We start from the raw sequence: 12,420 nt of genomic DNA, 5'->3' as shown, positions 1-12,420 counted from the left end.
TCCCTTTTCTGATATTTTGGATACATAGAAAGAGCCTTAAAAATAATCTATTTAATATGCATTTTCTATTTTCTGATCTTCTATTTTTCACTTACTATTTTACCACAGTTAAAAGTCTTTTTAACAAATGCAAAATTACTTAAAACTTGTGGTCTTTCCTTCCCAGTTCCTGGGAATAGCTTGATAATACTGATGAACTCATTCTGATTTAGCAGTGGAGAAGACTTGAAGTGCTACAACTTACTCTGTTCATTTCCAAGAGGTTGCTCCAGCATTGCGAGGATGACACTGTTATCCAAGACAAAGTATCGGAAACTATGCTTGTTGATGGTTGGTAGTCTGGAGTATTTAATCAAAGTGGTCTCATTCACCAGACTACAAGGAGAAGCAGGACCACTGGGTGAAGGAAATGCACCAAGCAGCTGCATGATACTATGGAGAATGGAAAAGTTGTTCACTAATTATCAAAGCAAAACCATCAATTTACCTCATGAACCAATGTATCCATCTGCTTTTTTTTTTGAACTTTAATTGAACACAGCCATGATCGTCTTTGCAGGTTACATTTACTTCCTGCAGTGAATGTCATGGTGTACTATCTAAATTCCTGCCCTCCAAGACCCAAGATGCAGGGAATTAGTGACTACAGTTCTTTCAGCTGAGTTCCTCTTCAGGACTTGCCCTTAGCCAATGATAATCTCAAAGAAGATCAAGCTCCTTCTGATGACTGATGCAGGGGTAAAAAGTCCCAATCCCCTAACCCCAACTCAAGGGAACTTTGGAAGGCATCCCAGCTCCAGAGCCCCCTGTAAGACTGGCTGATGAGACCTTTGTTGCAACTGCATCACTGTTCAGTTTCTCCTTCTGTCCGATCCTGATCCCTTTACTCCACCATAGGGATTGACCTCACGAACAGTTTGCAATAAACTTCTTGGCAAGTACATTTTTCTCTCAGATATTACTTCCCAGGGAAACTGACTAACCACCCTTCTATATCACAAAGCTCCTAAATATATACTTAAAAAAAATCTTCTGTGCTCCAGGTTTCAGGATTACGCTAACCTAAAAAGGAACCAGAGATCAGTCAATCCTCTTCCTGTCCCTCATTTTTTAAGATGAGGAAACTCAGGCTCCAACTAGATGTGATCATTGAGAGACCAGAAACAGGGTCCTGCTGCAGTCTCAATCTGTGGCCATGAGTTGATATTACCTTCCTTTTACAGATAAGGAACTTCAAGTATTCAGATTCATTTCATAGAACTGTTGTTATTATTAAATAAGTATATGAAAAAAAAGCTTTATAACCTGGAATTCAACTGATCAAGCCTTACCATTCAGAAATGTTTACAGCTGGACAAACTTCTGTATACATTTAATGAATAATAACAAAGTTACATAGCACTTACTAAGTTACAGGCACTGTTCTAAATACTTTACACACACTATTTCATTTTGATATCATAACAAATCTATTAAGAAGGCACTCTCATTATTCCCATTTTATAAAAAGGAAACTAAGGCAAAAAGAGTGAGAGTCTTGTAATTATAACAACTGTGATTTGGTGGTCCTAATATTACCTGACCTTCCCTATGCATCCAATTTAGAAAACTAATATTCCCCAAGCACCACTTTACCCCCCTAGCTGTTTCATACTTGATTTTTTAAAATCACAGCTATAATTTGACAGTCCATTTTGACAGGTATGTTGATGGAAACAGTATCAACAATCAATGCATTTCCATTCAATATGAAATATAGCCTGGTGAATGGAGAGAAAGGGAATAAGAACAATTTTCAGACTTCTGGTTCTGTGGCCAAGCAAGAAAGCAAGCAAGCAGTAGCAGCTCTGGTGATGACTGGTGAAGGCTGAAGAAAGGGGCTTCAGGGTCCTGCTTCATACCCAGGGTAGGGATCAGGGCTGCATAAGATCCTTACAGCCCAATATGGAACAGGAATTTATTTGAAAAGATGGTTCAAAACTTTTATGAAGCACGGACCAGTATTTGGGAGAACCTCTCCTCTAAGGGATTATCCTATTTGGTTTTGTTAAAATAATCTAAAGGAGAAAGGACAGACAAAGGCCTATTGTTTTCTCCAGGGCAGCTGTTTGTTACATTGGTCCTAAGGAGGGTAAGGGAAGCCCGCAGGATTCTGGCCTAGGCCCAAACACCACTTTTTACCATCTCAATCTGCAGTGCAAAAAAAAGCAGTGGCCTTCCTCTATCTCTTTCATTTTAATGTTAGAGCCCAAACATCTCTGATTACGGTCAGCAGCATTGCTCAACAGGTATTTCCCCTTCCATTTTCTCTCTGAAGGAGGACTTGTCTAAGAATTTCAAGGACTGGGAAAACTTGATGAGATTATTCAAGTCTCTAAGGATTTATGGAAAATTGGAGAAATACCAACAGCAGACCAGTAATGAGAAAATGAGCTTTGATTTCTAAAATGGGACAGAGATGGATGTTACAAAGCATATAGAGCAAGTGATCTTGTAAGTGTTCCATGCAAGATTCTGAAACATTATCAAATGGCTTCTGAGCAAAGGAAGAGGTCAAGTCATACTAGCCTAATCATATTTTTTCTTGATAGTGAGTAGACTGGAAAGGGAGGCAAATGTCTCTGAAATCATGATATACAAGCATTTGACAGTGTCTCATGGTAAACTTGTGGGCAAGATTTAAAAATCACTGAGAACCTGAAGGTAAGTCACTAGTGGTGTGCTTTATGAATCTATCCTTATTTATTACTTTTATCAGTATCCTTGATCAGGATACAGAGGGCAAATGACCAAAAGTTGAGCTGCCTAGACAATATATCAAAGTAAGACATGGGATCCAAAGGGATCTTAAAAGACTAAAAATAACAAGGTCCCTCTTACATAATGAAATTAAAGGTAAAATATAAAGTTCAGTACATTAAATCCAAAAGCCTCAAACAAGTACAAGATGAGAACAGATAAAAGGTAAATGTGTGAAAAAGATATAAGGATTTAAGCTTAGTGCAAATCACCAGGTTCTCAAAAACCCAAGGCAGTCTCTGGGTGCATTTTAATGAAAGTAAAATACTCTACAGATTTTAGAAGTCATCGGATCACATGTAGGATATTATACTCAATAAACCACCTTTAAAAGGTATGCGGTGGGATCTAAGCCTCTCTTAATTGGAAGCAGAGTGGGCACCACCATTCTAAAATCCGTAAGATTGAGGAATGAACAAACATAAGGGAATGCAACTATCAGCCAAAGTAAACTTATTGTTATTCTAGTAATGGAAGAACTTGTAACACTGATATAAACACAGTCATCACCAGAGGTTCTGAGGAGAGGGAAAGGGAAGAACAGGTATAACATGGGGCATTTTTGGGACACTGGAACTATTCTGATCGATACTGCAATGATGGATACAGGCCATCATACATTTTGTCAAAACCTGTAAAATTGTGCAGTGCAAAGTGTAAGCCATAAAGTAAACTACAGACCATGTTAGTAGCCATGTTTTAAAATGTGTTTATCAACTGTAACAAATGTACCACACTACTGAAAATATTATTCATAGGGGAAGTCTGGAAAGGGGAGGGAGTGGGATATATGTATATTTTTGATATAACATTTATGTAATCTAAAGCTTCTTTAAAAATAAAGAATTATTTTTATAGAATAAATTTTTTTAAAAAGTTGTATGCCCACTGAGAGAATGACAGGGTGATAAAGGTACTTGAATCTCTGTCATATGAAAAAGAGCTGCAGGTACTAGCAGAAATTATTCAGAGCATAAGCATTGTCTTCAGATATCACTACTATCCGGAAGAAAGGATTTCACTATCAAAAGTCTGAACAAGAACCAAAAGGTAGAAGTTAAAGTGGAATTTTCAGCTCAGTGTAAAACATCAAGTTTCTAATAATTAAAATGAAATGGGCTACCCTGAGGGTAAGAGTATTCCAAAATTTAGGTAAAATAATTTGGTAAATACATCTCAAAGGTGACTTTACCAGAGAGGTTGTGCTTAAATGACTTCTAACAGTCTTTCTAATTCTTAAATTTTATTAGTACACCAAGTCCAACCATCTATAAATGACTACTATTTGTTTAGCACTGTGAGGGGAATAGAAGAAGGAAAGGTGACCTCTGCCCAGGTTAGGAAGACAACACCAGCATGTATCAAATATAACTAGGTATGATCATGACAGTATAGAATTCTATACTATGGTAGGATCAGACTGAATGAGTGCAGAGGTACAGAGAGAATCATCATTCAGAAAGAGAATAAGAAGAATAAAGAAGGTCCTGTGGAGGTAGCTGGACTTGATGAGAGCACTGAACAGTGAAGGATGTGGCCAAGGGGAGAAGAGGGAGGCCCTGTGTAAGCATGCCCAGTTCACAGTCACCAGTGGCCTGGAGGCATATCACAGAAAGGATGTTATGGGGATCAGGGATAAGAAAGATCAGATAGTTCTAGTGGGGATAGAATAAGGAGGGCCTTGAAAACCACGCCAAGGGATTTAGACATGATGGAAACAGATCTACTCAGAGTTTTCAATCACTCAAGCTGCAGGATAAAAATTGTGCTTAAGGATAATGAGTTCAGCAATAGAATGCAACATACATGGTGCAGCAGTTTAATATGGTTATGAATTCCAAAAATAGATATTGGATTATGTTTGTAATCTCATCTGTACCTGGGCATGATTAAGTTAGGATTAGGGCTTTGATTGGGCCACATATGGCAAAGGGGTGGAGGCTCACAGATCAAAAGGCATGGCAAAGGACAGAGTTGAGGGTTTCTGATGTTGGAGTTTTGATGTTGGAGTTTGATGCTCAAGTCTTAATCTGGAGCCCCAGGAAGTCAACACGCAGAGGAAACAGAGGAAAGCCCCAGGAAGAGAGGAACCCTGAACCCAGAAAGAAGCAAGACCCTGGAAAGAAGGAACCTAGGAAACCTGAACCCTAGCAGACGCTGGCAGCCATCTTGCTCCAACACATGAAAATAGACTTTGGTGAGGGAAGTAACTTCTGCTTTATGGCCTGATATCTGTAAGCTCCTATCCCAAATAAATACCCTTTATAAAAACCAACCAATTTCTGATATTTTCCATCAGCACCCCTTTGGCTGACTAATATACATGGGAAGGGTTAGAAATTTAAAACAGGGAAGTCAGACAAGAAGTGAAGAGGGTCTGGACTAGGATGCAATCTAGAGTTAGATGGGATGGAGGAAATGCTCTAAAATAATAAAGTCTACTGGACTCAGTCACTGGCTTTGTATGTGGAATGACAGAGGGGTAAATCAGAGTAAAAAAAAAAAAAACAAAAAAACAACCAAATAAGGTTCTGTGTTTACGTAACTGGAAAACAGTGGTAATACTGACATAAAGCAGCAATTGTGAGGGAACAGAGAAATTTGGTTTTGGAAATGCTTCATAATAAGGTAACTGTTCAGGGCACTCATCAAAACTGGAAAATGGAGATATCATTTGTAGAGGTGCAGGAAGAGATGAGACAGAATATAAAAGAACAGAGGAGTCATCAAGAATAACTACTGACTAGGTGGGGGACACATCACTGGGCTCTCGACTCTTTATGGGCACATATCCAATTCTCATTTCTAATCATATTTTCATAAGAATGTATCAGGCTGGCTTCTAGGAAGATGGTGGACTAGAAAGGCAAGGGATACTCTGATCTCCCAGAAAAATAGAGGAGGCTGAAATTGTCTGGAAAAATATCTCTTAGTGTTTAGGACACCAGGGGAAGGCTAGATACTGCCCAGAAGAGAGAGGGACAAAGGAAAAGAATCATGATGGCAAAACTGTGGGTTAAAACCAGCAGCTGCTACTGCCAGCATCCTCCTACAACCTAAAGACACTATAATTCTCAGGCTCCTAGGCCAGCTACAGACAAAGGGGGCTCTAGGGATCCACCACCACAGGAAAATAGAGAGAGAGGGACGCAGCCTAAGGCTGATTCAGCTTTTTACCCACAAATTGGATTTGCTGTGTCCCACAAGCCCTTCCAGGCCAAGCGGGGATGTGCCATTGTTTGCCTTGGGAGCAAGCACAGGACTAAAGAGCTCCAACCCTACCTATCTCCCACTCTACTAACTGGGACTGATTGTTGAGGATGCAGAGGGGAGTGGAATTATTTCCTACCTGGAGAAAAGGGAGAGGGCTGCCAGCAAAGGCTGGAGAACTGTCTCTAAGAAAGTTTGAATTACAAGGCTCTTAGCCTCCAGGTAGGAACCTCTATCACACTGATCCAGTCATGTTGCAGCAAACACTCTCAGAACAGGCACTGAACTGAAAGGGTGGATAAAGAGTACAATCTGCTGGCAGACCAAAGTACATATGAGAAAACTAAAAGTAAATAAGGAAGGCTTTTCCTGGCTTTTTTATAGTCTCCCTCCCCAAGGCCCTAGGAAGCAGCTCTGAAACCCATTACTGTGACCAGAGCACAGTTTTGAGCAAATAAAAGTGACAATGCTAACAATCCAGGCCAAACCAAGAATCAAAGAGAGTAACACACAGCCACCAGCGACTAAATCTCTACAAAAGAGAAAGAAATTGAGCATCTGAGTAAACTACCATACTAACCAGATCCTAGACATCAGCAAAAAATTACAAGCCATACTAAGAAAATGGGGACATGACCCAAGAAAAGGAATATATAAAAGTTCCAGAAGAGACACAGGATTTGAGAGAACTAATTAGCGAGATGCACACAAATTTCTAAAATCAAATTGAGTAGAAAGACAGACAATATAACTAAAGAGATAAATGATATCAAGAAGACATTGTATAAGCACAAAGAAAAATTTGAAAACCTGAACAGAGAAGTAACAGAGCTCATGGGAATGAAAGACACAACAGATGAGATAAAAAACAAACCAGAGACATATGACAGCAGATTTGAAATGATTAAAGAAAGAATAACTGATACTGAAGACAGAGCAGCTGAAATTGAAGACAGAAAAGAATGGAAAAAATTGAGCAGGTGCTCAGGAAGTTTAATGACAACACGAAATGCAACAACATATGTGTCATGGGAGTTCCAGAAGGAAAAGAGAAGGGGAAAAGTACAGAAAGCATATCTGAGGAAATAACAGCTCAAAATTTCCCAACATAAATGAAGAAAATAAACGTACATGTCTAAGTAGTACACTGTACCCTAATCAGAATAAAACCAAATAGAACTACTCTAAGACAAATACTACTGAGAATGTCAAATATCAAATATAAAGAGAAAATTCACAGAGTAGCAAGGGAGAAGCAAACCATCATATTAAAGAGATGCCCACTAAGACTTAGTGTGGATTTCTCATCAGAAACCATGGAGATGAGAAGACAGTGGTATGAACAGTGATGATACTGAAAGAGAAAAACTGCTAACCAAGAATTCTTTATCCAGCAAAATTGTCCTTCAATCATGAAGGTGAGTATAAAATATTCACAAACAAACAGAAGCTAAAAGAGTTTGTAAAAAACAATCTACTTTTGTAGGAAATATTAAAGGAAGCCTTAGAGCCTGAAATAAAAAGCCTGGAGAGGGAGGTTTGGAGGAGTGTATAAAAGAAAGAATAGGAAAAAGGATAACCAAAAGAGTAAAAAGACAGATGAAAATAAGATATGACATATGAAAATCAAAGAACAAAATGATGGAAGTAAATAATGCATTTTACAGTAATATCACTGAATGTGAATGGATTTAACTCCCCAGTCAAATACAGGCTGATAGAATGGATAAAAAAACATGAGCCATCCACATACTGCTTATAAGAGACTCACCTTAGACCCAAGGATACAAACTGTGTGAAACGCTGGAAAAAGATACTCCATGCAAGTAGTAATAATAAAGAGTAGCAGTAGTTACACTAATACTACACAAAACAGATTATAAATGCAAAAAAGTTATGATATACAGAAGGCAGTCATTATCTATTAATAAAAGGGACAATCTACCAGGAAGATATAAATATCTACACACATAATCAGGGTGCCCCAAAATACATAAGACAAACTCTGGCAAAACTGAAGGGAGAAACAGACATCTCTACAATAATTATTGGAGACCTCAAAACACCACTCACATTATTAGATAGAACCAGACAGAAGATCAACAAGGAAACAGAGTACTTGAACAATATGATAAACAAGTTAGACCTAACAGACATATACAGAATGTTGTATCCAAACTCAGTGGATTATACATTCTTCTCAAGTGCCCATGGATCTTTCTCCAGGATAGGTCACATATTAGGGTACAATGCAGCTCTCAATAAATATAAAAAGACTGAAACTATACACCTTCTCAGATCATAAATGGAATAAAACTGGAAATAATAATAGACAGGAAAGAACTAAATTCACAAATGTGTGGAGGCTAAACAACACACTTCCAAATAATGAATGGGTCAAAGAAGAAATTGCAAATAAAATCAGTAAATATACTGAGACAAATGAAAATGGGAATACAACTTATCAAAACTTATGGGATATACTAAAGGCAGTCTTGAAACATATTATAAAGTTACAGTGGCAAAACATCATGGTACTGGCATAAAGATAGAAACATTGATCAGAGGAAAAGAATTGAGAGTCTAGAAATAAACCTTCACCTCTACCGTTAACTAGTTTTTGACAAACCTAACTAAGTCCATGTTAATGGGACAAAACAGTCTCTTCAACAAATGGTGCTGGGAGAACTGCGTATCTATAACCAAAAGAATGAAAGAGGACCCCTATCTCACTCCCTATACAAGAATGAACTCAAAATGGATCAAAGGTCTAAATATAAAAGGCAGCATCATAAAATGACTAGAAGAAAATGTAGGGAAACATTGTCAAGACCTTGTGGTAGGTGGTAGTTTCTTGGACCTTACACCCAAAGCACACAAAACAAAAGAAAAAAACAGATAAATGCGACTTCCTCAAAATCAAACACTTTTGAACCTCATAGGACTTTGTCAAAGGATGAAAAGGCAGCCAACTCAATGGGGGAAAATATTTGGAAATCACATATTTCCAAAGGTTTAATATCTATGATATATAAAGACATGTTACAATTGAGCAATAAAAAGACAAATGACCTGATTTAAAAATGGGCAAAAGACTTAAATAGACATTTGCCCAAAAAAAAAAAACATGTAAAAAAGTTCAACATCACAAATGATTCGCTAAATGAAAATCAAAACTAACAAATGAGACATCATCTCACACCTCTCAGAAGGGCCATTATTAAAAAGACAGAAAACTACAAGTATGGGAGACGATGTGGAGAGATACACTCATTCACTGTTGGTGGGAATGTAGAATGGTACATGGTAAGCGGACTTGGCCCAGTGGTTAAGGCGTCCGTCTACCCCATGGGAGGTCCATGGTTCAAACCCCGGGCCTCCTTGACCCATGTGGAGCTAGCCCACGCGCAGTGCTGATGCGCACGAGGGGTGTCATGCCACGCAGGGGTGTCCCCGCGCTGGGGAGCCCCACACGCAAGGAGTGCACCCCATAAGGAGAGCCGCCCAGCGTGAAAGAAAGTGCAGCCTGCCCAGGAATGGTGCCACACACATGGAGAGCTGACACAACAAGATGACGCAACCAAAAGAAACACAGATTCCCATGCTGCTGGCAACAATAGAAACGGACAAAGAACATGCAGCAAATAGACACAGAGAACAGACAACTGGGGCAGAGGGGAGAAGGGGAGATAAATAAATAAATCTTAAAAAAAAAAAATGGTACAGCCACATGCAGGACTTTTTGGCAGTTCCTAAAGAAGTTGAATATAGATTTGCCACGTGACCCTGCAATACCACTACTGAGTATATATCCAAAAGCACTGAGAGCAGTGACACAAATAGACATCTGCACACCAATGTTCATAATGGCATTATTCACTATAGCCAAAAGTTGGAAACAACTCAGGTGTCCATCAAACGATGAATGGATAAACAAACTGTGGTGTATTCACATGATGGAATGTTATACAGCTGTAAGAAGAAATAAAGTCATAAAGCATATGACAACATGGATGAACCTGGAGGACATTATGTTGAGTGAAACAAGACAGACAGAAAAATACAAATACTGTAAAACTATGTTACTATGAACTAAATATACTGTATAATATATATGATTCCATTTATATAAAATGTAAATATAAATCAATTTATATAGTTGAAATTTGAGTAGTGGTTATGTACATACAGCTAGGGAAGGCATGCTAAGGGGTGTGGAGTTTTTTTTTTTTGAGTAATGAAATAATTCTAAAATTTTTTGTGATGATGAATGCAAAATATTGTGATTATACTAAAAGCTATTGATTATATACTTTAGATAGAGCATATGGTATGTGACTATATCTCAATAAAACTACTTAATAAATAAATAAATGATTGTACAAAAATAGCCAGAAATAGCAGCTGTGTACAGCAGGGGAAACAGAGAGATAAAGAGGTCAAGAATTTTCTTGTTTTTTATTATTATTTAAATAATGAAAATGCTCTAATAACAACTGAAGTGATAAATGTAAAACTTTGTGATTGTACCAAACACCATTGATTGCAAGCTATGAACTGTACGCTCTATTAATAACTATCAATAAAATTGACCTGTTTAAAAAAAAAGTATCATCCAGGCTAGAATGGAGCAAACTTATTCTTGTATAATAGACTTCTTAGTAAGAAATGCCCTTCTCCTTTCTCTCCAAAACCTTCTTACATTTTAAAGCACACATCAAATCCTACTGCAGCCTATACATGGTCTTCTCTTGAAGCTTTACTTCTGGCACTCATCATCTGCATAAGCACTATACTCATACTTTGATTATTTTCTAGCTATTAGTCAAAACTCCATAAAGTAAAAGTCCAGCATTAGCACACTGAGCAGGAATAAAGTAAAGCAATGTCCTAAGAAGAGGACCAAGATCAGCCAACCCAGACTGACCTGACATTTCTCCTCTTATATTTTGTCTTCATCCACCATCTGTACCCTGATTCCACCTAATCTCCATAAACGTACTTAAATCACCTTCCTTCCCTTTTCCTATTCTCCTTTCTTACCAACCAACCACAACTCTCAACTCGCTCTGCTATTCCTTCAAGATACCAACCTCTTTCTCTATCCCTTCACTATCAAAATGCTTGAAAAAGTAATCTCTTGCTGCCTTCTTAACCACCCTATAAACTGGCTTGTAGCTCAAACTTGACCTATCCTGTAAGAATCAGATCCAAAGCCATTTTCCCTTGGAATCTTACTTGATTCCAAATGATTTCCCCTTATCTGAAAGTAATCATTCCATCCTTCTAACTCTAAGCATTTTATTTGTACCTCTTCTCTTGGAGCACTTATTTTCTATCTAATATTACAACTATTTGTGTTCATATCTCTTCTTTATTGGACAAGAAGCTCTATGGGGGTGGTGACTGAATCTGATTCATCTTTAAGACCCTGTTACCAGTTCACAAGAGGAATTTCATAAATCTTGGTCAAATGAATCTATAATATAATATAAATGATGTGGCAGAGACCTGGGAAGCAGGAGACATAGTAGTATGAACACTGATAGATCCCTTCTCTGGACTCAGTGATCAGTGAGGGGGTGGAATAAGGCTCTCTAAAATCCTTTCCAGCTCTAACATGAAATGACTTGAATTAATGTTAACTAGCATAGCAAACCAAGGACCCAAAATATCAGTCCCAAATTCCTGGTTTCTTTTTGATCTACTAGTATATTCAAAACAAAAAACAAAAAAGAAAAACAAACAACAACAACAAACTGACAGGAGTATTTCTTTTCCATTTTATATCTGGAGAAAAACTATTCTAAAGGGGTTGAGCCATTTAATGTTGAACAACCAATCAGAAAGGTGATGAAACAACATGAATCGCAGCTAATCTCATCTAATTCCTAGCACAATCCCTATGCAGGCAGTTTCATACCATGTTAGGGTGGCTTCAGCAGCATCTTTTACCCGCATAGATGCAGGGTTTGGCTCCTTATCTCCTTTGTACTTGATCTCTTGCTCACTATTCTTGGACTTACTTCCTGAGATACCCAGTTCCACAATCTCCAGTACTTCCTTAAGACAGTCCTAAAGGCAGGAGAGGCACATTAATTTAAAAAAAAAAAAAACCTGTCTTATGAGAAGACAAGGAAATACATGAAAATGCAAACAGTGATTAATTTGGTGCTGGGGCTCAAGTTTCTTTCTAAATTTCCCTGATATTAATAATAATATAGCAAACTTTGTGCTCCTGCAAGAAAAAAAAAGTTATCTATAAAGAAATGAGTGTTCAGAGATTTAGATAATAATTGATAGATGATAAATTCAATTTTACCCAGTCATAATTCTTTTAAAATTACCATGGACCATAAGTAATGAAAGTCCCTGAAAGAGATGTAATAGTAATTCAGTTAAACCTGCACG

General features: G+C 37.8%; 1 protein-coding gene across 13 annotated transcripts in view; it reads right to left on the bottom strand.

Annotated features, from left to right (window-relative positions):
- The window catches only part of RALGAPB (Ral GTPase activating protein non-catalytic subunit beta), a 111,855-nt gene that overhangs the window by 31,152 nt on the left and 68,283 nt on the right, over window positions 1–12,420 (bottom strand). For all 13 annotated transcript variants that reach the window (XM_058287075.2, XM_058287076.2, XM_004482262.5 and 10 more), the window contains 2 exons: window positions 11,933–12,084; window positions 245–432 (listed from right to left, as the gene is read on the bottom strand). In XM_058287075.2, coding sequence (XP_058143058.1) covers window positions 245–432; window positions 11,933–12,084 — 340 coding nt within the window. The remainder of the gene's footprint in view (window positions 1–244; window positions 433–11,932; window positions 12,085–12,420) is intronic.

This window comes from Dasypus novemcinctus, chromosome 24, assembly GCF_030445035.2.
Source record: "Dasypus novemcinctus isolate mDasNov1 chromosome 24, mDasNov1.1.hap2, whole genome shotgun sequence".
Lineage (NCBI taxonomy): Eukaryota > Metazoa > Chordata > Mammalia > Cingulata > Dasypodidae > Dasypus > Dasypus novemcinctus.
Note: the sequence above shows the minus strand (reverse complement) of the source record. Positions and strands in the feature narration are given on the sequence as shown.